Raw genomic sequence first — 26,407 nt, 5'->3', positions numbered from 1 at the left:
GTCTTCGTCTATTGTTTTTTTCGTAAATTCTCCCATATATATATATATATATATATATATATATATATATAAGTAATATTCAGTTGAATTAGGTACTTAAATTGAGACACCTCATTAGGTTGGAATAATATACACACACAAACACACACAACTATATTATGTAAATATCAAACTTAGTACATAAGTAGCGGCCGAATGATATTCATGCAGTGTATATAGACAATTAGACCCAGTTAAGTAAAGAAAACTGCTCTTGAGTAATTCATACATGTACCTTATATTAGATATACAGTCCATAATATTGACATTAAAAAAATTTTTTTTTTTTATTTCATATATATACGTGATTGTGTGTGTGTTACAATATATGGTTTCAAGTAATTTGATAGTTCTCATAAAAAAGCCTCTTAATGTGTCATTCTATAAAACATAAAATATGAAATACTATATGAGAGAAATAAGGAGTGTATAAAATAATAAACGACAGAATTTAGTTTTTAACAAAGACTTTCTTTCGTCTGAGGCCAGAGATTAAATTTCACCTGAGGCCACAGTTCAAATTTCACCTGAGGCCATAGCTTAACTTCTGCATTATTTTGATGAAATTTTGTCTTGCATTAATAGAGACTGTAAGTAACTTATTAATTATTAAATATATTAATATAAGTTATTAACATATTTTTTAAGTTACAAAGCAATTTGCCATGATATTAAAATTTTCTTACTGTTAAATAAGATTTCATCAAACTATTTCTCTGTGATTTTTATGACTTTATCTATCTATCTATCTATCTATCTATCTATCTATCTATCTATCTATCTATCTATCTATCTATCTACGTATATATATATATATATATATATATATATATATATATATATATATATATATATATATATATATATATATATATATATATATATACATACATATACACACACACACATACACATTCTTACACAATGAACCAAGCTATGTCTCTACATCTCTTCTCTTCCTCACATTTTCACCTCCCACTCCCCAATCTTGTCCTCTTGGCTCTTTGCCACTGTATCATTGCTATCCAGTAGCCCCTCCAACTCTATATACACCCTACCCAGGTCTGTCGCCACTTACTCACACTCTTTAATCACACTCCCTTCACAATATCCAGTCACTTATATTATGGCATTTGAACCTCAAGGATATGCCCTGGCACTTACTACTATGTATATCTCTCTCTTCCTTTACTCAGCCATCTCATTTATACTCTGATCCTGTTCCTTGTGAGTATGCCCGACATTTTGCTGCCATCTCCAACCTGCGGTCCTCCACTCTCTTTCTCTCTCTTTCTCCTGCACTTCCCTCAGGTTGGGCAACCATATATTTTCTTTGTGGTAGCACACTTGTTTCTGTCTTCATTCCTGATCTTTCTCTCTCCAGCTGCGTAACCCTGTACTTCCTCTACAGCAAGACACCTGTATCTGTCTCACTATAATTTTTTCATCATCACCTCCTCCAATGCTCCTCCTCTCTAAAAAGTTTTTTTCGTTTTTTTAATGGCTTGTAAGTACTTGGTAACCCTGTCAATGCAGGTGCCACTTAAAAGCACCCAGTCCACAGTGTAAAGGGATTGGTGCTCAGAAGGGCATCCAGCTGTAAAAACTTTGCCAAAACAGTCACAGAAGTCTGGTGCAGGCTTCGGCCTGGCTGGCTCTTGTGGTACCGTCCCATCCATGCTAGTGTGGAACACGGATGTTAAATGATGATGATGATGAGGAGGATGAGGATGATGACATACATGCATAAATACATACATGCATATATATATACATATCATCATCATCGTCGTCATCGTTTAACGTCCGCTTTCTATGCTAGCATGGGTTGGACGATTTGACTGAGGACTGGTGAAACCAGATGGTTACGCCAGGCTCCAATCTAATTTGGCAGAGTTTCTACAGCTGGATGCCCTTCCTAACGCCAACCACTCCGAGAGTGTAGTGGGTGCTTTTACGTGCCACCGTGCTTAGAGATATTCACCATTGCAAGACATCCTTGTCTTGATCATTTCATTCTTTATGACAACTTTATGTCATCAAATGAAAATCAATGAGTAGGCGTGACTGAGAGACCTTTGGATGAGTCATTTCGCTCTTTAAGACAGCTTGATATAATCAAATGAATATCCCGCCACTAGTTTAACCTGGCAAATGACTATGCAGGCCCAAGTTCACACATTTACAACTTAAAATGAACATTAGTCTATATTTCTTACCAAGGCATTTATTAACATTCATTTTACTCCTGCTGATAAATCTTCTAAATCAACCTTTGTGAGCTTCTTGAGTTTTTGAGTTAAATTTTTAATAAAACGCATACCTGTCTTGCACATGTGACCTGACATGAGCTGATTTCAATACATTTTTAAATGGAATAATTGCTGAGTAATGCTTACTTTTGATTACATGATTTCACTCTTTTATGTATGAATGTATTTATGTATGTACATACAAATGTGGGTATATATATATATATATAAGTATGTGTGTATATATGTTTGTATGTATGTATGCATAAATACATTCATTCACTTGTACATACATACATACATACATGCATGCAAATGCACGCACACCCACACTGAAATACACAGACACATATCTGTGTTACCTTTTTTTGTTTTATCTTTTGTTTGTTTCTCTCATTAGACATTGACCATGCTGGAGTACTGCCTTGAAGGCTTTAGACAAACAAATCATCCCCAGTGCTTATTTTTCTTGTTTGGTACTTATTTTATTAGTCACTTTTGCCAAACTGCTAAATTATATATAGATATAAACAAGTCAATACTAGTTGTCAAATGTTGAAGAAGGACAAAAAGAAAGAAAGACACTCCTGACACACACACACACACACACACACACACACACACACACACACACACACATGAATGAGAATAGCCATGGCTATAAAATTTCTTGACATATTTGTATTCAATAAGGGATACTAACCTGTATAATATCATCACCTCCATTTTGTGTTCAAATTCTATCCTTTCATTTAAATTTTAATATTATATAAGCTGTACTGTTTCATATATATTTAAATACAGTTTTCATACGATAAGTTTAACCATTATTTTTCATATCATTTATCCAAATTAAATAAATGCTTCCTTTATATATATATATATAACTCACTGTTAAATTTATTTATTATAATCCCATTGCTTTATCAAAATTTCCTAGGATAAATATTTTAAGACTAGGTTTTAAGTAGAATCTCCATTACCTTCTGAACAAAATTAGTATTTCACTAATAAATAGTATTTTAAGATTAAATTCTAAGGATTCAAAAGTGATCACATAACCGAACAGGTATTTTGTTGTCAGGATGTCTTTGCCTGATTTGAAGGTTATTTGATATAACGAATCCAAACATGCAATCCATTTTTTACCATCACGTCTAGATTTTAAGACACCCAAACCCCAACATTAATCAGCAGTGGGTGATATGCATGGACTTTAAGATGGTTAATTTTCTCCTGGAGGCAACAAAGTGGATACACCAAATATCCATGCTTTTTATGTATGTGGGACAGCAGGCCCAGGAACAAAACACTGGGTGATCAAAAAATGGCCACAGCAAACATTTTTTCCAGGATCTTTTATGATAGTTGAAGAGCCATTAGTTCAACTGGGGAAAAATTATCCTACCTCCACTCTATATCAAACTTGGCATTATGAAGCAGTTTGTTAAGGCTCTTCATAAAAATGGATCAAGCTTTCACTATATCTGCTGCACATTACCCAGTCTGAGCAGTGAAAAGATAAAAGCTGGAGTACTTGATAGGCCTCATATAACAAAATAGACAAAAAATGAAAACTCCATAAAATTGGTGAATTTCATTATGTTGCAGTATGGAATTCATTTGAATAGTTGTAAATGACTTTATATATGTCTATTAGAATGAACATGAAATTCTGTCTGTCCATCTAAATTTACTCTACATAAACATATATATATATATGCTTTTGGAACCAGGATGATCTCGAGATTGAAAATCTTCCCTCCATTTGGTTCTTGAACATCCAGCATTAGGATCAGGTCTGGATGAAGATTTGTTACATGCTAACAAGTGAAAATTCAAATTTTAAAAGAACTCTAAAAATTTGTGTACTTACAGTTTTTCATTTAAACTGAATTTAAAGTAATACCAAAACTCTGTGAATTAAAAAAAAATATTTTCAATTCAGTTCATTTAAAACTAGATCCAATTTAGAGTGAGAGGTTTTGTGTTCATGAGGTTTGAAGTTCTTGGAGTTTGTGAATTGAAGTTCTTGGAGTTTGTGAATTGAAGCACTCGGAAGGAAATATTGAAGAACTTGAACTTTCAGCCCAAATCAGACTTTTGTCCCAAAGCAAACTTTCAGCCCAAATTGGACTTTTACCTAAAGTGGACTTTTGGCCTGATCAGACTTCTGACTTGATTGGACTTTTGGTAGAGACAGTTTATTCAGAGATTTGGATGCTGGAAGAACTGCAGCTCAACTACTGGATCTAGGAAATCGAAGCATTCAACAAGACAGTAAGGGAGATATCACTTTTCCAAGTGGCAGTGAAATTTTGGTCAAAACTGTAGAAGAGTTGATTCCCAATGTTTACTCAAACATTGGACATAATTTTCCAGGTCGTTATTGACTTTGCCAAATGGCCATACTTGCACCAAAGAATGAAACTGTCCAGGTTGTCAATTGGAAAAAGGTATTCTCTTTTTCAGTAATCTTCAGCTTTATGTTAACATCTGCTGGGCAGCTAATTCCCACAACTGTACATAGTTTCTCTTCTCTATCTCAAAATCATTATATCAGGTTTGTTGTGCTTACATTTTATTGAGGTCTTCACTGGGACTTTCCACCAGTTGTCCTTTTTATTATGAGTGGCTATGGCTTCTACCATACTGTGGGTTCTTATTTCTTCCTCCTTGGGGTTATCCATCTAACAGATTTCATCACAGAGTGTCCTAGCTACAACATCATGTCTCATCGGTAGATAATACCATGATGACATTTTCATACAACTGCTTACAATGTGGGTGATATCTTCTGTGTTAACTCCACAAAGTCTGCGTTGGTTGTCACATTTTACTGCTTATTATCAACCATCTCACAATTGGTCTGCCCTTAAGTCTCCAACCAGTTGGCTTAGGTTGGAGAATCTAATCTGTGATTCTTTCCCTGAGACATTCTAACCATGTGTCCATAGTACTTAGCTGTGGTCTCTCAGTGTATTTACTTATTTATATGTATTTATTACAAATTTTCAATTATATGAATTTATTTATACATGTTAAAATTAGTAATTTCAGAAATGATGTGTGAAATACGTTTTGCAAAAAAGTAATCTTGTCTGGCAATTTCACATGTGTCTGATTAAAAATGTTGTTTCATTTTCAGTGAAAGATGGAAGACACACTTCGTAAATACTGTCAGCACTATATACCTGAGGAAATGTGTCCTTACATTAAGTCAGGCATTTTTGCAATCCTGGTGGTGTCAGGTACAACCTTTCTGTTCAATTTACTCAAAAGACAACGCATGTGCATGAAAGTTAAAAGAGCTATGAAGGAAGCCTACAGTAAACGTGCAGAACAACTAAAGTCTTTAAAGGAAAAGTTACAGAAATCAAGTGTAAGTATTTGAAATATATATTTCTGCATTTCTCTCTCACATCACTTCTCTTTCTCTCTCTGTTGCTCTCTCTCTCATGCTACCCTTCACTTCACTCACTTAAGTTCTTTGCCTCCAATAGAGCTTAGCCAGTTTTTCTAACTTAAAGGACGTTGTACCTCTGGAGGCTAATTATGCTTATAATAAAACATACACACTATCCTATTATTATTAGTCAATCCTTTCATAAAATCAAAATCAGACTTGTAAATCCAAGAATAAAATATTAAAATACGTTTTTTATTCATTTTTATTCAAGGCATTTTTCTAACACAGTTTTTCATCTTTTTCAGCTTACTGAAGAAATGAGAAATGAAATTCTATCATTGGACATTGTCCAACTTCAGAGACGACTCAAAGACCGTTCATTAAAAGCTATTGATGTTCTTCATGCTTATCAATACAAGGTTATTTAATTTTTATTATTATGACTTCTTTCTTTTATCTTTCTTTTTAAAACCATTTTTATATTTTATTTGCTTCTATCATTATAAGACAAGTTTGAAAGAAATGTGAAGACTTCCTAATAAGAACCTTTAGCCATTACCAGCTGCCAGCAAGTAATTGCTGAAGGTCCCTAACGTATGGGTCATTTACAAGGATTGGATCTTTTTTAAAACGGGGGCCACATTTTTCATTAACGAAACACTTTGAAACTTGGAACACTGGTAGAATATGTCATATAAAACATCTTTTTCTCTTAGTCTTCTTTAAAAAAAAAGAAATCCATAAATTATTCCATGTTAAAGTTGTCGTATTTCTGTAATTTCAACCAATCACTGACGTCCATTCAGCCGATATACATTAAGTGCCGACTACATAAACAAACGATTCTGAAACAATTAATCCTAACCCTAACCCTAACTCTAACCCTAACCCTAACCCTAGGGTTAGGGTTAGGGTTAGGGTTAGGGTTAGGGTTAAAGCAAATTTAAAATGAAAAAAGCAAATAAAACGAAGAATCGTTTGTTTATGTAGTCGGCACTTAATGTATATCGACTGAATGGACGTCAGTGATTGGTTGAAATTATTGAAATAAGACAATTTTTTACATGAAATAAATTCGAATACAAAAATATTTTTCTGTTCTATAACACAAAATAGATAAGTATACGAAGTTTGAAAGTCTTTCGGTACCAAAAACACTACGTAAAACATTAATGAAAAATGTGGCCCCCGTTTTAAAAAAGATCCCAAGGATTATTGGTAATTTACAGGAACCAAATTGTGGTAAAGTTGAAAAGTGTAGGACATAAAAACTGATATATCAGGTTACGGGTCTGGCTGTGTGATTAAGAAGTTGGCTTTGCAACGATTAGGTTTCACCTTTAGCCCCATTGTGCAGCACCTTGGGGCCATGGGAAAATGTCTTCTACTATAGCCCTGGGCTTTCCATTGTCTTGTGAGTGAATTTGGTAAATGGAATCTGTGTAGAAGCCCGTCATCGTTGTCCTCATCCACATCATCATAGTCATTTAACATTTGTTTTCCATGCTAGCATGGGTTGGATACTAGCTTGGGTTGGACATCATGTGTGTGTGTGTGTGTGTGTGTGTGTGTGTGTGTGTGTGTGTGTGTGTGCGTGCGTGTGTGTTTGTAGACAAAAGCTGAAATGAATTTGTTGTATATATCTATCATCATCATCGTCATTTAGGACCTATTTTCAATGCTGGCCTGTGTTAGATGGTTTGATTGGAACTGGTAACAGGTGGATGCCCTTCCTAATGCCAACTACTCCAAGAGTGCATGCACACATACACACACATACAAGATTATAATAATTCCTTTACTAGAATAATCCTCTTTGGATTATTGTCATAATAATCCATATTTTGGCAGCTAAACACATTGTGGTTTTTAATTACATGCCTTCATGTTGTGAGTTCAAATCTTGCTGAAATTGACTCTTATTTTCTTTTATCCTTCAAGGGCTGATAAAACAAATACCATTAATATAACGAAAATTCAATTTAATTAGGTGTTATCTTTTCCCCACCCCAAAATATCTGCATTTTTGCCAATATTATAAACCAATATTTAGTATGTCTAACCTCTGATTTTCTAACACAGGCACTTGAAGCCCAAGAGGAAACCAATTGTTTAATTGCAATAATTCCTGAAGCTGAGGTAAGAACACTTGATTCATTCTGAGTTTATTCTCCAAGTAGCCTACAATGTGTTTTCTATATATCATTCTATATACAATCCTATATTGTTCAATCTGTGTTCTATGTATGTTCCCTCTCTTACATGTACTGTTTGTGTTTATAGTTGCTCCACCGATTCCTCCAACCCCAGCATCCTCATCAAGTCTTCAGTCCTCCTCTTATCAAACAGCTTCACTCCGCACATCCCTCTCACCATTGCTCTCTCAGTCCTTCTCAAAGTTGCCATCTCTCTCTCCTTCAGACATCATATCTCACTCCCTTACAGCATTGCAGCTCTCACACAACTCCTATAGACCCTTCCTTTCATCTTCAGTGAAATCCTTTTCCCATATAACAACGCTCCACGTTCCCTGAACTTCACCCAGCCAAGTCTTGCTCTTGCTGTCTCAGCTGCTTCACATCCACCACTTACATCCACTCCATCTCCCAAATAATAAAACCCTCTCACCGTTTCCACTTCATCACATAACATTTCCACTGGTTCCACCAGCCCTCCAGCTCCTTTCTCACATCTTCCACAAACAGTCTTGGGGTCACCTTCTTCATTTTCATACATCTACCATGAATCTATTTCACACATCTTGTACACAACACTGCATTTGCCATTATCCTCCTCCCACATGGATCCACCTTACTCACTAACACTTTTCCTTTCAGCCTGCTCACCATCATCTTTGTCTTCCTGAGGTTTCCCTTCAAACCCTTGCTTTCAAACGCCTCCTTCATTTCCAAAACTTCTTCATTCCCTCCATCGTTTCACTCATCAGAACAAGGTATCTGCATACAGTATCTCCATTATCAATCCTTCTCTTGCACTCTCTGTCACCACATCAACCACTACTGCAAACAACAAGAGTGACAACACAGATCCCTGATGCACACCAACTTTCACTGCAAACTCCTCTGACAGCTCTGATCCAATTCTAACTCTTGTCTTTACCCCCTCATACAAACTTACCACTGCCCTCACTATTACCTCTAGTACACCTCTCTTCCTCAATGTCCACTCAGTCCCCTTCCTTGGAACCCTATCAAATGCCTTCTCCAGATCAACGAAGCACATGTACAACTCCTTCTCCTTATCTCAATATTTCTCTTGCAATCTTCTTATGATAAACATTGCATCTATTGTCCCTCTCCCTGGCATAAAACCAAATTGCATCGCGTCCATATCCACCCCATTCCGAATTCTCATCTCCAACACACTTTCCACTATCTTCATTAATCAAATGTATCGACCCCAGTACTTACTTATTATAAGCCTGGTACTTATTCTGTCAGTCTTTTTTCCCCAAACCATTAAGTTATGGGGATGTAAACATATCAACACCGGTTGTCAAGTAGTGGTGGAGAACAAACACAGACACAAAGACACACACAGACATATATATATATATATATATATATATACATACATATATATATATATATACGACAGGCTTCTATCAGTTTCTATCTTCCAAGTCCACTCATAAGGTTTTGCAATTAAAAATGTTAATGATTTAGGGTTTTTTTTTTCCAGGAATTAGCTCTGAAATGTGATTCTGTTCCACATGTGACCAAACCTCTTCATGGAATTCCAATCAGCCTCAAAGAAAACATAATCTACAAGGTTGGTTCCTTATTTCTTTCATCCTTTATTTCTTTATTCTTTTTCTTGTTTCAGTCAGTGAACCGAAGCCATGCTGGGGCAGTGCCTTGTAGGGTTTAGTCAAACAAACTGACCCTAGTTGTTTATCTTTAAGCCTGGTACCTGTTTTATTGGTCTCTGACCATGTAGTGATTCTGATGGATGTAGTAGAATAAACTAGAAAGGCTAGTTACACAGTTTTGATCTTATAATAATTTTCTTTTCTTTCATTCAATTAGGGACTTCACACAACCTGTGGCTTAAGTTTCAGCCTGTTGAGCCCACCTCATGCAGATGATTCAAATCTTGTTAAGGTATGTTTTATTTTATACTCAAAAAAATGCTTCAGTCATTCTAAGCAATTTCAGAATCACAATGAAGTTGTGAAAATGAATAGTGAAGAGTTAAATGTTTTGGTAATTGACTTAACTACTCCTGGGTATGAATATAAAAACTACACCTATCTGCTAAGCCATGTCTAGCTATTGTGAAACCAATATGATCTCATGCTAAAAATTCATGGCCTCCACATCAGCCTGTGATTGGTGGAGAGGACATGCGGAGGCCTTCATCCTGCAGTTGACTAAACAATCCAATCCAATCCTAACTTATTGGTACCAACTTGTCAAACATATTCCCAGGGTAAACAATACAATTCCTCCTGTTTAAAAGAATTTGCATTTAAAATAAAACCTTCTATTACATTTTAATATAATAACTTCCTTTATATAAATGTTTTAATTATTTTTTTTATGTAATAACTTTCTTTATATAAATGTTCTTAGTTATATTTCTATAAAAGCTGAAAGAATGAAATTATGATTATTGATAAAGATTTGTATTAGTGGGAAAAGGGGGAAGAGAAAGAGGGTGATAGATATAGATGTCGTCGTCATCATTTAACGTCCGCTTTCCATGCTAGCATGGGTTGGACGATTTGACTGAGGACTGGTGAAACCAGATGGCTACACCAGGCTCCAATCTGATTTGGCAGAGTTTCTACAGCTGGATGCCCTTCCTAACGCCAACCACTCAGAGAGTGTAGTGGGTGCTTTTATGTGCCACCGGCACGAGGGCAATTAATATATTTTTCATTTTGAATGAACTTCTTTGTTTGCTATAATTGAATCAATGCTTGAATAGCTTCAATTTCTACTTCAGTGCCTGAAAGAACTTGGTGCTGTTCCATTTGTCACAACAAATGTACCACAGTCTTTAATGAGGTAAGCTTTCATTAATTGCTTGGGGCTAAATTATATTCCTCTTTGCAGTGCTCAACCTTTGGCTCACACTTCACATCTTGAATCAAATGCCTTTTTTTTTCTCAAGCCAAAGTGGGGTGACCTTTAACTGGATGTGGACTAGGGTATCAGTGTGTGCAGCATAAACATTGTCCTTTAAATGTGAGCTGTACTCCTGAGTTTTGCATCACAAGGCTTTTCTCACTGAAAATCAATAAGGATTACATTGTTTATGAAGTTTTACATACACACACACATATATACATACATATTTATATAGATACATACATATATGTATATGTATATATCATCATCATCATCGTTTAACATCCGCTTTCCATGCTAGCATGGGTTGGACAATTTGACTGAGGACTGATGAACCAGGTGGCTATATCAGGCTCCAATCTGATTTGGCAGAGTTTCTACAGCTGGATACCCTTCCTAATGCCAACCACTCTGAGAGTGTAGTGGGTGCTTTTACGTGCCACTGGCATGAAGGCCAGTCAGGCAGTACTAGCAACGGCCATGCTTGAAATGGTGTATTTTATGTGCCACCTGCACAGGAGCCAGTCCAGCGGCACTGGCAATGATCTATATGTATATACATATATATATATATATATATATTTAGTCACAGAGTGAATGGAATTTTTGCACTGAATGTTCAAACTGAAAGGAAAATATTTGATGTGTTTTATTCCACAGTTGTTACTTTAAATCTTGAAAGCTTTATTAACTGAAATTTCCATATAGCTTTGCAACACCCTAATAACAGTCAAAATCATAATAATAATAATTCCTTTTCAATATTCATATTTTCTTTTCAGTAAATCCTGTAATAATAATATTTACGGACAAACTAGAAACCCGCATAAAGCTGATCGATGTCCTGGTGGATCAAGTGGAGGGGAAGGAGCTCTCATAGGCTATGGTGGATCAATTTTGGGTATAGGAACAGATATTAGTGGTAGCATTCGCTGTCCAGCTCACTTTTGTGGTATTTATGGATTAAAAACAACTACTTCTCGCATGGGGTAAGTCTGTGAAATGTTTTCTACAAACCCTTTTGGCTCTATTCCTCTGTTTATAAAATTTACCCTGAGCCCTTCCTAAATGTAATTTATATGTAAAGTGATTTTTATTCACTTCATTAACCTGCAGGTTCGAGGTCAAACCTACAAGAGTAAACAAGAGAGACGGAGACAGGCAGAAACAAGGAAAATGCCCCTTATATTTGAATATGCAAATATTCTTTTAAAAAACTTTTCTTTTAATTTTTCCAAAATTTAATTGTTTTCCATACTTACAGTTGAAAAAGTCTCATTGGCTGAAACTGGTACTGAAATGTTTTTTATAAAAGTATTTTAGCATTTTCTACCTTGACCTTTTTTTTTTCATATATATATATGGGGTGTGGTGAATTTATTGCTGTCTAAATTATGCAAAAATGAAAATAACAACGACATCTCATTTTAACAGATATTTACCAAAATTACATAAAAATATCTTGAAATACTAAAGAGTAAATTTATTCAATAAAATTGTCATCGACTTCAACCACACCCTCCAGACGACTTCAAAATCTCCTGCAACTCTTCTGGACGGTCTCCTTGTTTAAGTTGGTGAATGCTGCCATAATCCTTGCCTTCAGTTCATCTTTGGTGTTACAAGGAGTTTTATTATGATGACATATAAGTGTCAGATTGTAATTGATTAATTCGCTAATTAATTGATTGATTAATTGATTTTGATAGGTTTAATTTTTTATTTCAATTATAGGACAGGCAGTATATTTAAACCAGTCAAAGAACAAATTCTCAGTAAGAATCATATTGCTTTTCCTTCATGTTTTCATTTATAATATAGATAAACTCAATGATGTGATCTAAAGGAAGAGTCTCAAAACAAGCTTGAAATAGCAGTTAAATCACCTTTAAATCTTACTCCACCATCTTAAAAAAATATATAAAAGACATTGGATAAATGTAGTCCTAGACAGTGCTCAGTCCTTTCTATTTAACATAGTCTTTAGGGCCTTAATGAAGGCATTTAAGACTGGATGCCTGTGGTAACTGTCATATTCTGATGACCATGTTCTTCTAACTGAATCCATGGTAGGATTAGGGAAGGGATTCTGAGGTGAAAATAAAATCTGGACTCAAAGCTTCCTCAAAGTTAACTTAGCAAAGACTGGAAGTTTTGGCATGTATGGAAAGAAAACAACTTTACTACCATCAAGGAAATAACCATGTGTGATATATAGAAAATAAATGGATAGAAATTCGATATGGTATACCTAATGCAAGCTATGGATACACTAGAGATGTAGTGGAATCATAGACAGATTAACAGAGGAAGAAGTCTTTGTATGTGACAGATTTGATGGGGCAATAAACTCTTAAGAATGCACAGAAAATAGATGTTCTGAAACGTCTTGGAGTTATCTAGGTAACCTAATCAACAGTGATGGAATATGTTCTCAAGGAAGAACAACCAGAGAAAGAACAGAATGGAGAAAGTTCAGGAATCTATTATTCTAGTTCTACTGTCAACAGCAATGAGTTTCTCTATCTGAGTGAAAGACAGACTGTATGATGCTTGTATATGAGCTGCAATACTACGCAGTAGTGGGATGTGGACCCAGAATGTGAAGGATCTATGGAGATTGGAAAGAAATGAAGGGAGCATGCCCTACAGGATGTACAATGTGTCAGCATACATAATTAACAATGTGGTTTGTTTGATTAAAACTGATCTAAGATTGAACAATATCAATCTTTTAATTTTATTTTTTCAATTTCTCAGATATTCCTTTTCTGCTTGTAATCTATGGACTACGACCATAATGGGGCACAACTGTCAGTACTTTCCGCTGATTATACCAATCCAGAACTTAGAGTAGTGCTCATTTTACCCAGCTCTATTGTAGTTTTGGTAGCAGACATTTTCACAAGTTGCTGCCTGTTGTAACCAAAATCTGATTCACACTGATAAAATGCAAACTTTTTAACCATACAGTTATACCTGCATATAACAATTCTATTTATAATGATAAATTGTTTGTTTAATTACTGTTCTTTATTTAATTAATGGCATCATTTCTCTAATTACAGTTCAGACTTCTGTAGGCCCAATGGCACAGACTGCTGATGGCTTGATTATGGCAACAAAAGCATTGTTTTCTCAAGAAGTCTTTGAAATGGATCCCCAAATATCTCCTATAGAATTCCAGAATCATGTAAGGAATGGTATTTCTTGATTTCCATAGATTTTTTTTTTTGAGAATTATTACTGGTGTCTGATGTCTTCCATGCAGGAAGTGCAGGCGATTGTCTTAACTAGTACGTCACATGGTCTGAGAAGAGCATTGTTGCTGTGAATATTCTTTCCTTTTTCTCCATTATTTTCTTTGCTTACTTTTTATTTTTTCATTTTTCTCTGTATTTCTTCCCCTTTTTCTTTATCACATGACTTTTTAAATGATGAATCTGGTCTGTTTATTTTAATGGCCTACCGATGTATACAGTGTGTTTCTCTACCCTAGGTGTAAGGAAGACATTCAGCAGGAAATGGAAATAGAACTCTGCATGCAAGACTCCAGGAATTCCAACAAAACTTGTGATAAAAAGAAATTATAATAACAAATTTATTTTCTGTTACTTTTCAGTTGTTTGATAGCAAGAAAAAACTGCGGATTGGATATTATGAGACTGATAATCTAAATAAAACCATACCAGCCTGCCGTAGAGCAGTTCTTTTAGCAAAGAATGCATTGGAATCTAAAGGGCATATGGTAAGAATGTTATCATTATTTTAAAGAGACTTGTCGGGTAAAGCTGGAACAATACAAGAAGATATGAAGTAAACTACAAAGAAAACAAAACAAAGTTGTAGTTTTATCTCATATTTTATTTTTATTCTTTTGTTCTTTTACTTGCTTCAGTTATTTGACTGTGGCCATGCTGGAACACTGGCTTGAAGGGATTTAGTCAAAGAAATGACCGAGAGAGGCTTTTCTTGGCATGAGGCTATAATAAAAGACACTTGCTCAAGGTGCCATGCAGTTGGACTGAACCTAGAACCATATGGCTGGGAAGCAAACTATCTTAGCACACTACCATTAAAGTTAGGGCACCTATGAAGAGTCTATCATTGATAGCAGTTGTTGTTTCATTAAATTTACAGGTGATTGATTTTACTCCTCCGAGGATCCTTGATGCTGTGCTTTTGGCAGTAGAAATTGTGTTCTCTGATGGACGTTTGATGAGAAAATTAATGTAAGTATTCTATACCTGTGTTCCCCAAATATTTTCCTTGCACCAAAGACTGGTTTCATGCAAGGTTTCCTAATTTTCTACTTTATATAAAGAATTATACTCTATTTAGCAACGCAAAAAACAATTAAAACTGCAGATCATATATTAAGAACATAGTATTATATTTCTGTTAGTTAATAAAAAGATTATACCCACTTTTAAATTACTTTCAGTACAATCTGCATATTTTTCTCCTTCTGTTCCAGAAAATATGAAAGTCCAACTGAGGAATTGTATTTTATTACAAAGTCAGAAGGTTTTAGGAAAATTATTTCAGCCCTTGTTTATCCTTTTGTAAGTATTATCTTCTTAATCCTAAATATTTTCTACCAAATATGTTTTTATTTTGCTGATGAAGGACAAATGTCTGAAATGTCAAGAATGTTTCCTTTCTTTTTAAGAGTTAAACTAAAACAACATTCATTAAAACTGGACCCTCTCATGTTGTCTTCTTTTTGAGTTCATTGTCTGATATAAACATATTTTGTAGAATTCATGTGCATGTGGTGGATGTTATGTACAGTCATAGATTACATTGCTGATCATGTAATCAAGAGGTTGAATTTTACTAAAACATATTTATTTACATTCAGCCATTGTATGCCTGAATGTAAACTTAGAAATTTCGATGTTGCTAGAAGTTGTAGTTCTCTTTCCATACTGTACATCTAATTCAAGGGCTTAGCCTTGCTGGGCATGAGACATTCTGGCACAGTCATTTTGACCTCACTAATTTGATGCTGACTTACTTGACATCAGACTCATAATGTTTCACTTGTTGTTCTCCCTTTTCCTCTTCCTTTCTTTCTCTTCCACTCCTTTCTCTCTCTCTCTCTCTCTCTCTCTCTCTCTCTCTCTCTCTCTCTCTCTCTCTCTCTCCCCTCTCTGTTTATGAGTGCAAGTATATTTCTCTTTATGTGTATGAGGAGAGAGAAAATGTTTACGTCCACTGTGTTCAATTAATATATAGCAATATCTCCCCCCTCTCTCTCTTTCTCTCTGTCCCTCTCTTTGTTTTTCTCTTCAACTCTCTTTATTTGTATGTTTATGTTTCTGCATACGTGTGCATGTAGTTTTGCACATATACACATGCATGTGTGTGTGTGTGTGCGTGTCTTCAGTGCCAAAAAGTACTGTCACCAAAGCAGGACCAGTGTCCCAATCAGCCATGCCAAATCACCAGCATCCAAACAGCTGCACCCAATTGTCTCATTTCAGCTTTGTCACATCGTCTCACATTGATTCAGCCTGAAAATAGTCTGTGGAATACTCAGCTACTAGCATGGTAATTTCATGAGTAGGAATTCATTTGGCTGAACAAACCAACTGAATTCTCATAGTGAAGACCAACTGAGAATCTACCATTGAGTGAACATTGAAATTATAGAAAATAATTTCAGACTTTGAAATTATAAGAAATAAATAACTAAATAAATAGATAAATAAAAACTCAACAAATAAATAAAAGAAAAAAAAAACGAAATGGGATGGTTTTTAAATGAAAAATATTTTGTTTTCACATTTTTGTTTGTTCGCTTTTTTACTTTATATTAATCCTGTTTTGCTAGGACAAGCTGGCATCTAAATCCATTTATGCATCGGATGGACGTAGGTGAGTGTGAAACAGTTTACCCTGTCTTTGCTTGTTTGTTTCTACATATATCTTTCTTTCCAGTAAACTCTGCTGTTCTTTACCATACTGTTTACATCATGGGATTTATAACAAGGTTTATTGTTATACTTTAATCTTTTGCACTACAGTGTTTATGTTGTGATGTTCACACCATAATTTGCCCCAGCATGGCCACAGTCTAATGACTTAAACACAAGTAAAAGAGAATATACATACATTTATGCATGTATATGTAGATATATATGTATGTATGTATATGTATGTATGTATATGTATATATATATAGGAAAATGAAAGATAATAATAAGGCAGAATGCTAAACTGGAAGCATATTTTAATAAAGATTTCTAACTGGCTTTCATTGCATATCAAATTTTCAAGAAGAGGGAGAATGAAAATGTTTTTTACAAAGAAGTACAAAATGAAGAAAATAATATATAAAAAAATAAATATACCAATACATTATATTGTCTCTAGGAACAGATATAAACTTCCTGTTGAAAAAGAGTTCATAACTCCAACTAAAAAGATTTGTCTCCCCTTACACACACTTCCTGTTTTGACACCACACTTCCTGCTTAACACAAACTTTTAGCTCCTTTTCTCTTTTTTTAAACCTAACACAACTCTCAATTCTCATGCATCCTTATTTTTCTAACCATTATATACATGAACAACCATTGAACTTCAAAAGCTCAAAGACAATATAATGCATTGGTATATTTATTTTTTTATATATCATTTTTTTAATATATTATTTTCTTCATTTTGTACTTCTTTGTAAAAAACATTTTCATTCTCCCTCTTCTTGAAAATTTGCTATGCAATGAAAACCGGTTAGATATCTTTATTAAAATATGCTTCCAGTTTAGCATTCTGCCTTATTATTATTTTTCATTTGCCTATTATTTCTCCACGTGCGGTTAACACAACCCCACTATTTACTGACTTATATATATATATATATATATATATATATATATATATAGCACCTGTTGCAAGTTCTCTTTCATAGGTTAAGTTAATGCAGTTGACATGTAATCTGAGCATCTGAGTCTTCACAGGTTTAGGGGCTCCAATTCTGATTTGTATATTCTGTGGCTTACTGACAATAAAGAAATACTATAAGGTTCAGAAAATTGATTTGCCTGGTGGGTTGGTGGGCGGTCTATAATGGTGTAAAGATGGCCTTGGAAACAGATGCTGGTCTGCATTGGCAAGATTTTTATTATTTAATGAAAATTGGTAAAAAGAGTACAGTGAACTTGCTGCCAGGAATAGAATATCGAATGCTTCAGACAGAGTTCTTCTTCATGGAAAAGTTGATTGAAGAGAAATTAATAAAGAGACAACAGAGCTTTGCATCCTCTAAGTTAACCCTTTAGCATTTAAATTATTGAGTCAAATATAATTCTTATTTATTCAGATTGTTTTGAATTAATAGTTCATTATCTCTTAGCTTTGAGATTTTGATGATGTGATCTGACCAGTTCACTCATAAAGCTAGTAGAATATTTGGGCTGGATATGGCTGGTTTAAATACTAATGGGTTAAAAAAGATACAGGCTGCAATTGATAAAGAATGCTAGGCAATAGGATCTTCATATGTGGATAAGAAGTGGTAGAAGAAAGAAACTGTTTGAGAAAGATAAAAGCTACAAGGATTGGAATGAAGAGGACTTCCAGTTGGTAAAGCTGGGAGACGTGCAATGAAGAGTGGTCTTAGGTTGTTTAAATTATTTAGGTTTTATAAGATATAAAAAAAAGACAACAAAATATTTCAATATTTTTCTCTCTGTTTTTAATTCTAGAAAATATCAAGACATATATAATTTGGTTGCTGAAAAAGAAGTGAGTCTCTTTAAAATAGTTTTCTTTGAGTTTATGTCCAGTTTATGTCATCTTCAAGGCTGAAATCTCCACTTCTGAATTTTGCAAACCATCTTCTGCAAGCTCTTTCATTCAAGCATTCTTTCCCATAAAGGGAAAGTATGCTTCGAGTCGCTTTGGCTGCAGAGTTTCCTTTTTTGTACTCATAAAGCATTATGTACCTCAAATGCTCTTTGGATACTTCCATGTTAGAAAGGGTTTTAATCAAAGAAATTTTAATTCTATTATTCTGTAAAGTAATATTCAATTAGTCTAAATGTACACAAATGCATAAAAATAATTTTTAATTCCATTAGACATTCTAAAATACTATTAAATTTTATTCAGTTTAAAAAAAGGTAAAATCAGACAGAACTTATGGGATGACCTGATATATATATATATATATATATATATATATTGTATTTCATCATCATCATAATCACCACCGACACCTTCTCCTCCTCCTCCTCCTTTTCCTTTTCTTCATCCTCTTCCTCCTCCAACACCAACCATTCCTTCTTTTCCTTCTCTTCCTCCTTCTCTTCCTCCTTCCCTTCTTCTTTCTTTCTTTCTTTCTTCTCCTTCTCCTGGTCTTCCTCCTCCATACCACCACCACCACTACCACCAGTTTGTTCTTAATTAAAACCTTTATTTATCATTGGCTGTTCTCTTTATTTATTCATTCTTTTTATTTTCATTTATCTATCAGCCCTTCTCTTATGTTTCAGAAATATGATAAAGAATTTGCTGATGCTATGCAAAAAGATAAATTGGATGCTCTCATCTGCCCTGTCATGTCTTCAACATCACTACTGGCAAAGAGTTCAAGCTTTGGAAGTAAGTCCACAACACTTTAAATTAATCTAAATTGAACATTTAAAAAGTAAACTTCTGGAAAACTTGATGGATAAGAAACATTACCTGTAAGTGTAAAAGTACAGGTATGGCTGTATGGTTATGATAGTTGCTTGCCAACTCTGTGGTGTTTGTTTCAGCCCCACTGTGTGGCACCCTCAGCAGATATTTTGTGTTACAGCCCCAAGCTGGCCAAAAACTTTTAAACGGTGAGCGGAAGCCTGTCATATACTTGTTATTTTCACAGTGTACAGAAAGATTTGTGATGATGCTTTACTCTTTTACTCTTTTACCTGGTTCACTCATTTGACTGTGGCCATACTGGAGCATCGCCTTTAGTCGAGGAAATCGACCCCAGGACTTATTCTTTGTAAGCCTAGTACTTATTCTATCGGTCTCTTTTGCCGAACTGCTAAGTTATGGGGACGTAAACACATCAGCATCGGTTGTCAAGCGATGTTGGGGGGACAAACACAGACACACAAACATACACACACACACACACATGCACACACACACACACACACACACACACACACACACACATATACATATATACGACGGGCTTCTTTCAGTTTCCGTCTACCAAATCCACTCACAAGGCTTTGGTCAGCCCGAGGCTATAGTAGAAGACACTTGCCCAAGGTGCCACACAGTGGAACTGAACCCAGGACCATGTGGTTGGTAAGCAAGCTACTTACCACACATCCACTCCTGTGCCTATATATGTATAGGTAACGTCGATTTGATGGAAGGAGTTAATTAATGTAAAGCAGAAATATTCAATCACTATAAACAAACCATTTGTGCAGGTTATCCAACAAAGAAGTTGCATAACCTTTATCTGTCATTTACCACAGGAGAGTCAGTCTACTGTTGTTTATCCAATGGATTTTCTGTACAAAGTTGAGATGGTCATAATTGGAATGTATTTGATTATTGGTTTGCTTGATGAATACTAACTTGATGCCAAACAACAAGAAAATAATTATTTAACACATCAGTGAACATGGGAACTTCTACATGATTGCTAGATCTTCTAGAAATTACAGTAAATTTTTCCTCAAATCATGCCCTTGCATCATAAAAATTCAAGGACAAACTAGATAATGGAGTCTTAGATGTAAAAATGAAAGGACAGCCATGCTAGAATTATTTGATTATAGTAGAGGATTTCTCTCAACAAGGGATTATTTGGAGTTAAAACAACAACAATCCTTTTACTATCATTTTACTTCTGATAATTTTCTTTGCAGGGTTTCCAAACTATTCTCTGCCCTATAATCTACTGAACTACCCTAGTGTGTCTATGCCTGTTACCAACGTAACAGAAGAAGATGTAAAGGCGACTTATAAACCTAAGACATTGATTGAATACTCAGTGAAAAATGTAAGGCTATTTTTTAATTTTTGTTTTATGTCATTCCTGTAGATTGTGATCAATAACATCTTTGGTTATAGGTTTCCAGTAAGTGGTACAGCACATAAATATTTACACATATCACATACATTTATAAAATGAAACTTGAAATTTTGAAAAAAATTGTGTCAATATGTATGTGTACATGCTCACCATTTTGTTGTTCACATCAAATCCTGGTATAATTGCAATTTACACACCTTGAAGGTATTTATAGAAATTTTTATTAAAATATACCCCATTTCAGAAAGTTACAAGGTGAAGCTAACTAGTTTGAATTTTCTGAAACTCCTGTCCCCACTCTCCTTAATTTGTTTTCACGAATTTCAATATAATCAGAATCTATATTATCTAAAGCATATCTGGAGAAAATTTCATTAAAAAATATCCATTTCTTTGGAAGTTATGAGGAAACAAAGTCAGCGGAGCACATTTGATTATCTAGTGAGTCAGGAAAGCTATTTTTGTTGTCATGTCAGAGCACAGGTGGGCTATAGCATACTCCAACCAATCAGGGCTGGACACATATGAATACTAGAGGCAATTCTCTACTCATGAAGAGAAGTGGGAGTTTTAAGCTGTTGGCAAAAAGAAGTTGGATCTCTTTCAACATGGAACAACTCTTACTTTTTCACCCTCCACTTCACGCAGCTAACTCTAGTCTTGTCACCTCATGAACAGCCTGTTTCACTTTTGCTGACTTCGCTCCACGAAATTCTGGATGATATCAACCACAACTCTGCTTCATAATGAACTGTATATTTTCATTTAAGCTAGCTCCATTCCTATTAGCTTATAACAACTTCCGAATTGAATCTATTAGTCAAACATAAGTTATAATACTTTCCCTGACTCACATACATACAGGCTACACTCTTTTTGTCTTGTTAGCTCTTGTAATGATTTAATAAATTAAATTATTTGTTTAAAAACTATCTTCTAATATTCCATTACACATACTTCTCTAAAGCACATTTACTGGACTTTAAATTAGTTACTACTCCCACTATATATATATATATATATATATATATATATATATATATATAGATAGATAGATAGATAAATAAATATAGTTATGACCACACTATGGGATTACCCTGGGTTTCATGTCCTTAAAATGCTTAGGGTTACAGTGTTTCTTCAGACCCCAAAACCCATGTATATATGTGTGTGTGTGTGCACATGTGTGTACGTGTGTGTGTGTGTGTGCATCTGTTTGTCCCCCATCACTGCTTGACAACTGTTCTTAGTGCATTTACATCCCTGTAACTTAACAGTTCAGCTAAAGAAATGGACAAAATAAGTCACATGGTTAAAAGGAAAATAAATACTAGGATTAATTTGTTCAAGGCAGTGCCCCAGCATGACCACAGTCTAATGTCTGAAACAAGTGAAAAAAGAAAAAAGTAACAGGAAAAGTTACACACTAAAGATAAGATTAATAACCTGTGAAATTACATAATCTTAATTCATATTATGTATTCACACAATTACATTAAATTAATATTTATTTATTTTCTATAAGAAGATAAGTAAAATTATATATCTTACTCAGCTCAGACATGCACCAAGGCTTAAATTTATGTCATTGTGAATTGCAGTTCAATGAAATCATCTTAAACTTTACTGACAAGAACTCTTCCACAGCATTTATAAACATTCCAAATATATGTCTTGTTTCTTTGCAGTCAATTCCAGGCAGTGTTGGTCTTCCAGTCAACATCCAAATTATTGTTCCTACATATAAGGACGAGCTTGCATTACGCATCATGAAAGAACTGGATAGTGAACTGAAGAAAGGAGGCAACTAGCGTGTATAACCATCCTTACTTCATCAAATCCTGGTGATATATGATGACTGGTATCACAATGATTCCACTTTAGAAGAAGGTTAATATGATGTTGCAGGACCTTGGTCTTCTTTATAAAGAATAATGACATTTAAATCCTATTGCTTGTTTAAGATGGTTAGCATCTGTCCTTTATTATGTCTTGTTCAAGTTTGCAATGTAGAACTTTAAAATCATTATTTCTCCACGTATGGACCTAAATTTATTGTCACGAAACTTGACAGGAATTAAAATATCTTTTGCCTCTAACATATTGCAAGAAATTCCAAAAAAACGATCCTTGGTGATACAATACTAATTATCATAATATCAGTATTATAGCCCACCCCACACTCTACCACCTACACCCCATTCATCTCATATTCTACACATGTGCCTCCCGGTAATATAACACACCTTACACTACCACATGTCCCACATAATCAATACCTGACATTAAAACACATCACTCAACTCACACACCACAAGTATGTGATACAGTCACCACACAACACCCAAAGTACATAACGCAACTCACGCACCACAAATATGCAATACATTCAGGACACAACACACAAAGCAAATATGTAATACAGTCACCACACAACACCCAAGGCACATAGAAACTCACACGCCACAAATATGTAATACAGGCACCATACAACACCCAGAGCACCTAACACAACTTACACAATACAAATATGTGATAAAATCACCGCACAACACCCAAAGCACATAACACAACTTACACAGCACAAATACGTGGCACAGGCACCACACAACACCCAAAGATCATAGCACAACTCACACAAAGTAAATACAGTCACTACACAATACCCAAAGCACATACTCTATACAACAAGCAGATAAACAACTAAAGTAACATCTGAAGGAACCTAACAAACTCATTAAGTAGAAATCAGGCTAAAAGTGACACTGGAGTTCAACACAAGTCTCTGGTTCCCTCTCAAACCGTTCCCTACATGCCAGCATAGAAAGTGGTCATGAGATAATGATGATTCCAGTAAGTCTCAATTCTAAAACCACAAAAGACAATGTTGTATGCACTTCAGTAAGACACAAGTGCATCTGGTGGTGCAGTAGAAACTCAGAGAAAGATGTTGAGAATATGATAAAATACAATAATTATAGTTCTATATTTAAGAGATGAGGAATTATTAACATTATTTTCATTATTTACATTTGACGGATATTTGTCCTCATCTTGTTTGTTGTTAACACAAACGTTGTGTTAACAACAAACAGCCCACGGGCATATGGCGTAGTGGTTAAGAGCGCGGGCTACCAACCCCAAGGTTCCGAGTTCGATTCACGGCAGCGACCTGATTAATAATAGTAATAATATAATGATAGTAACATCATTAGGAATGAGAACCCAGGTTCGAAATTTCCCCAAGACACCTGACGAAGGCTGGAGGGTATATCAGCCGAAACGTTGTGTTAACAACAAACAAGATGAGGACAAATATCCATCAAATGTAAATAATGTAAATAATACAATAATTATGTTAATAAATATGAGTAAGAATTTATTTTAGTATTTAGCTTATTGATATTCATTACAGTTCATTCTGGATATCATTACATCAAATGTTGTCTGAAAATAAAATGCTACTGTAAGCAGAGTTAGTGTAATGCTAGTAATTTATAAAGCAAAAATCCAAATTTGAAATACGAAAGTAGCATTTGCATAGAGTAGTGTGTGATCCTTAAGGAGGGTCTCCATCACAAGAATTAAGTCAGCTATATCATTTAGCTAGCAATATTATAAAAATTCACATATTGTACTTGAAGATAATTCAAGCAAATTATCCCCATGTGAGAAAAGAATGTGAAGTATTAGATCTATCTTAAATAATAAATTAAAATATTTTGTATAAAAATACCTTCTGATATTTTCATTACACACACTTCTCAAAAGTCTACTTACAGGACCTCTCTATGAATACTTTCACTAAAGTAGTAACCCTTTACCAACATTCTCTCCAAAGATTCATTCAACCAGCTAAATGCATTCATGTTTTAAAATAAGCATTTTGGTCAGTGTGCTAGTGATTCTGCCAGCTTGCTGCCTTATAATAATAATAATTTCATTATTAAGTTGGTGATGGGGAACATAAATAAAAATGAGACTTTAGTTGAAGGTTTCGATTTGAACTTTTTGAAATAAAATGTTTGTATCAGAGAACTAGAGGTGGTCTCAGCAGTTTGTACCACAACAGTTAAAACAAGTGATGCAAATTTAACCCTGTCACACCATGTTCCTGCTATTGCAGGAATAGCTTAAATGTCATATCACCTCTGCTGGATTCATGCTAAAGTGGTAAAGAACAATAACCAGAGGAAAAGAAGATAAAATGTTGGTTTCAAATTTTGACACAAAACCAGCAATTTTGGGGGAGGGGCCTAGTTGATTAGATCAACCCCAGTGCTCAGCTGGTACTTATTTTGTTGACCCCCAAAAGGATAAAAGGCAAAGTCGGCCACAGAAGAATTTGAACTCAGAATGTAAAGACATGAAATGCTGCTAAGCATTTTGCTTGGCATGCTGACTGCTTTGGTCCAGTGGTAGAAGATAAAATACTAAAATTAGACAACATTGCAGCTTTGTAGATAAGTATGTTTATGACTCATTGATAATGGTGTCCCCCTATAGCTGCTTTTTGTTTTTGCTTTTAATTGAGAAAGAAAAACTAATTTCGTGGTGAAACAAGCCTCTGATGAACTCACCACTTCGTCTTGTAAATGAGCAAAGGCTGAGACTTTTTGCAGTTAAGGAAATTATTGATGACATTTATTCTTTGGATGAAACATTTACACTTACGCCAGCAATGAGAGTGATTTGGACAATAAAATTGGTGGAAGTGATGAGAAAAGTAACAACGCAGGATAACAAATATGATAGATGCAGATGTGTGACGAAAGATTTCCAGACTATGGACAGAAAATTTTAGGAAAATAAAAATAAGAAATAAGTGGAAATTTTACCGGTGAGTGTGTTAAATTATAAGGCACAAAAAGAAAATGACTCTCCCCAGACACAACAGAATATGCTTCATCACACAAACTCACATTAAGAATCTTGCAAACCAAATCCAAAAATGAGACAAGATAAATTAAGGACAGTAATAAACAAGTGAAGAACGAATATATAGTGTATGTGTTTATTTGGCAAAAAAAAAAAAAAAGAAAAATCCATCCTGAAATACAACTTGTTATTCTCCTGAATTTTTTTTTGGTTTTTGTGATTCATTCCATTAGTTTACCTGCAATTGTTACTTTTGAGCTATTTATTTTTTTCCTCAGGAGTTCAGGTGGAGGGGAAAGTTAGACACAGGGGCTCAAGTCTGAAAGGGTTTAATCAGCAATAACAAAACTTGTTTATTCTTTAAATGTGTTGCAGCAAGCTTTCAAAGAGGATTGCATGAAATTTTATCCTTCTCACAGTAATAATGCTCTTCTTAATATGTGGTTCTGTCTGTATGTACAGGAAAGTACAAGTAAAAAAATGTCATGATTCTTTGAGACTTTCTTGTACATACAAACCACCAGAGCTAATAAACTGGATATTGTTGTAAAAGACCAAAACAATGAAGTCTGTTTATTAATTAACATAATTATCCCTTTCACAACATATTGCAGCAGATCTTCATCACAATTTATCAAATACTTGGCAAGCATTCTCTCTTCACTCCTTATACAATCCA

The 26,407-nt window shown here is 34.6% G+C and overlaps 1 protein-coding gene across 4 annotated transcripts in view; it reads left to right on the top strand.

The window, feature by feature from the left end:
* LOC106867389 (vitamin D3 hydroxylase-associated protein) overlaps nt 1-25,928 on the top strand; it is a 33,993-nt gene extending 8,065 nt beyond the window's left edge. The window contains exons 1-18 of one of the 4 annotated variants that reach the window (XM_089354853.1): nt 492-629; nt 5,440-5,673; nt 6,006-6,119; nt 7,783-7,839; nt 9,403-9,492; nt 9,750-9,824; nt 10,672-10,733; nt 11,579-11,785; nt 12,531-12,571; nt 13,865-13,989; nt 14,419-14,544; nt 14,937-15,028; nt 15,274-15,361; nt 16,636-16,679; nt 18,512-18,551; nt 19,301-19,409; nt 20,684-20,817; nt 22,539-25,928. In XM_089354853.1, the coding sequence (XP_089210979.1) occupies nt 5,446-5,673; nt 6,006-6,119; nt 7,783-7,839; nt 9,403-9,492; nt 9,750-9,824; nt 10,672-10,733; nt 11,579-11,785; nt 12,531-12,571; nt 13,865-13,989; nt 14,419-14,544; nt 14,937-15,028; nt 15,274-15,361; nt 16,636-16,679; nt 18,512-18,551; nt 19,301-19,409; nt 20,684-20,817; nt 22,539-22,661 (1,755 nt within the window). In that variant the 5' untranslated portion in view covers nt 492-629; nt 5,440-5,445 and the 3' untranslated portion in view covers nt 22,662-25,928. Of the gene's footprint in view, nt 1-491; nt 630-1,191; nt 1,267-2,347; nt 2,428-5,439; nt 5,674-6,005; nt 6,120-7,782; nt 7,840-9,402; nt 9,493-9,749; nt 9,825-10,671; nt 10,734-11,578; nt 11,786-12,530; nt 12,572-13,864; nt 13,990-14,418; nt 14,545-14,936; nt 15,029-15,273; nt 15,362-16,635; nt 16,680-18,511; nt 18,552-19,300; nt 19,410-20,683; nt 20,818-22,538 lie in introns of those variants that run through there. The other 3 variants (XM_089354857.1, XM_089354855.1, XM_089354854.1) reach the window with 3 other exon arrangements.
* The last annotated feature ends 479 nt before the right edge of the window (nt 25,929-26,407 follow it).

The sequence above is a fragment of the Octopus bimaculoides genome, chromosome 7 (genome assembly GCF_046866305.1).
Source record: "Octopus bimaculoides isolate indiv1 chromosome 7, ASM4686630v1, whole genome shotgun sequence".
Classification (NCBI taxonomy): Eukaryota; Metazoa; Mollusca; class Cephalopoda; order Octopoda; family Octopodidae; genus Octopus; species Octopus bimaculoides.
This window is presented reverse-complemented; position numbering and strand designations above follow the sequence as displayed.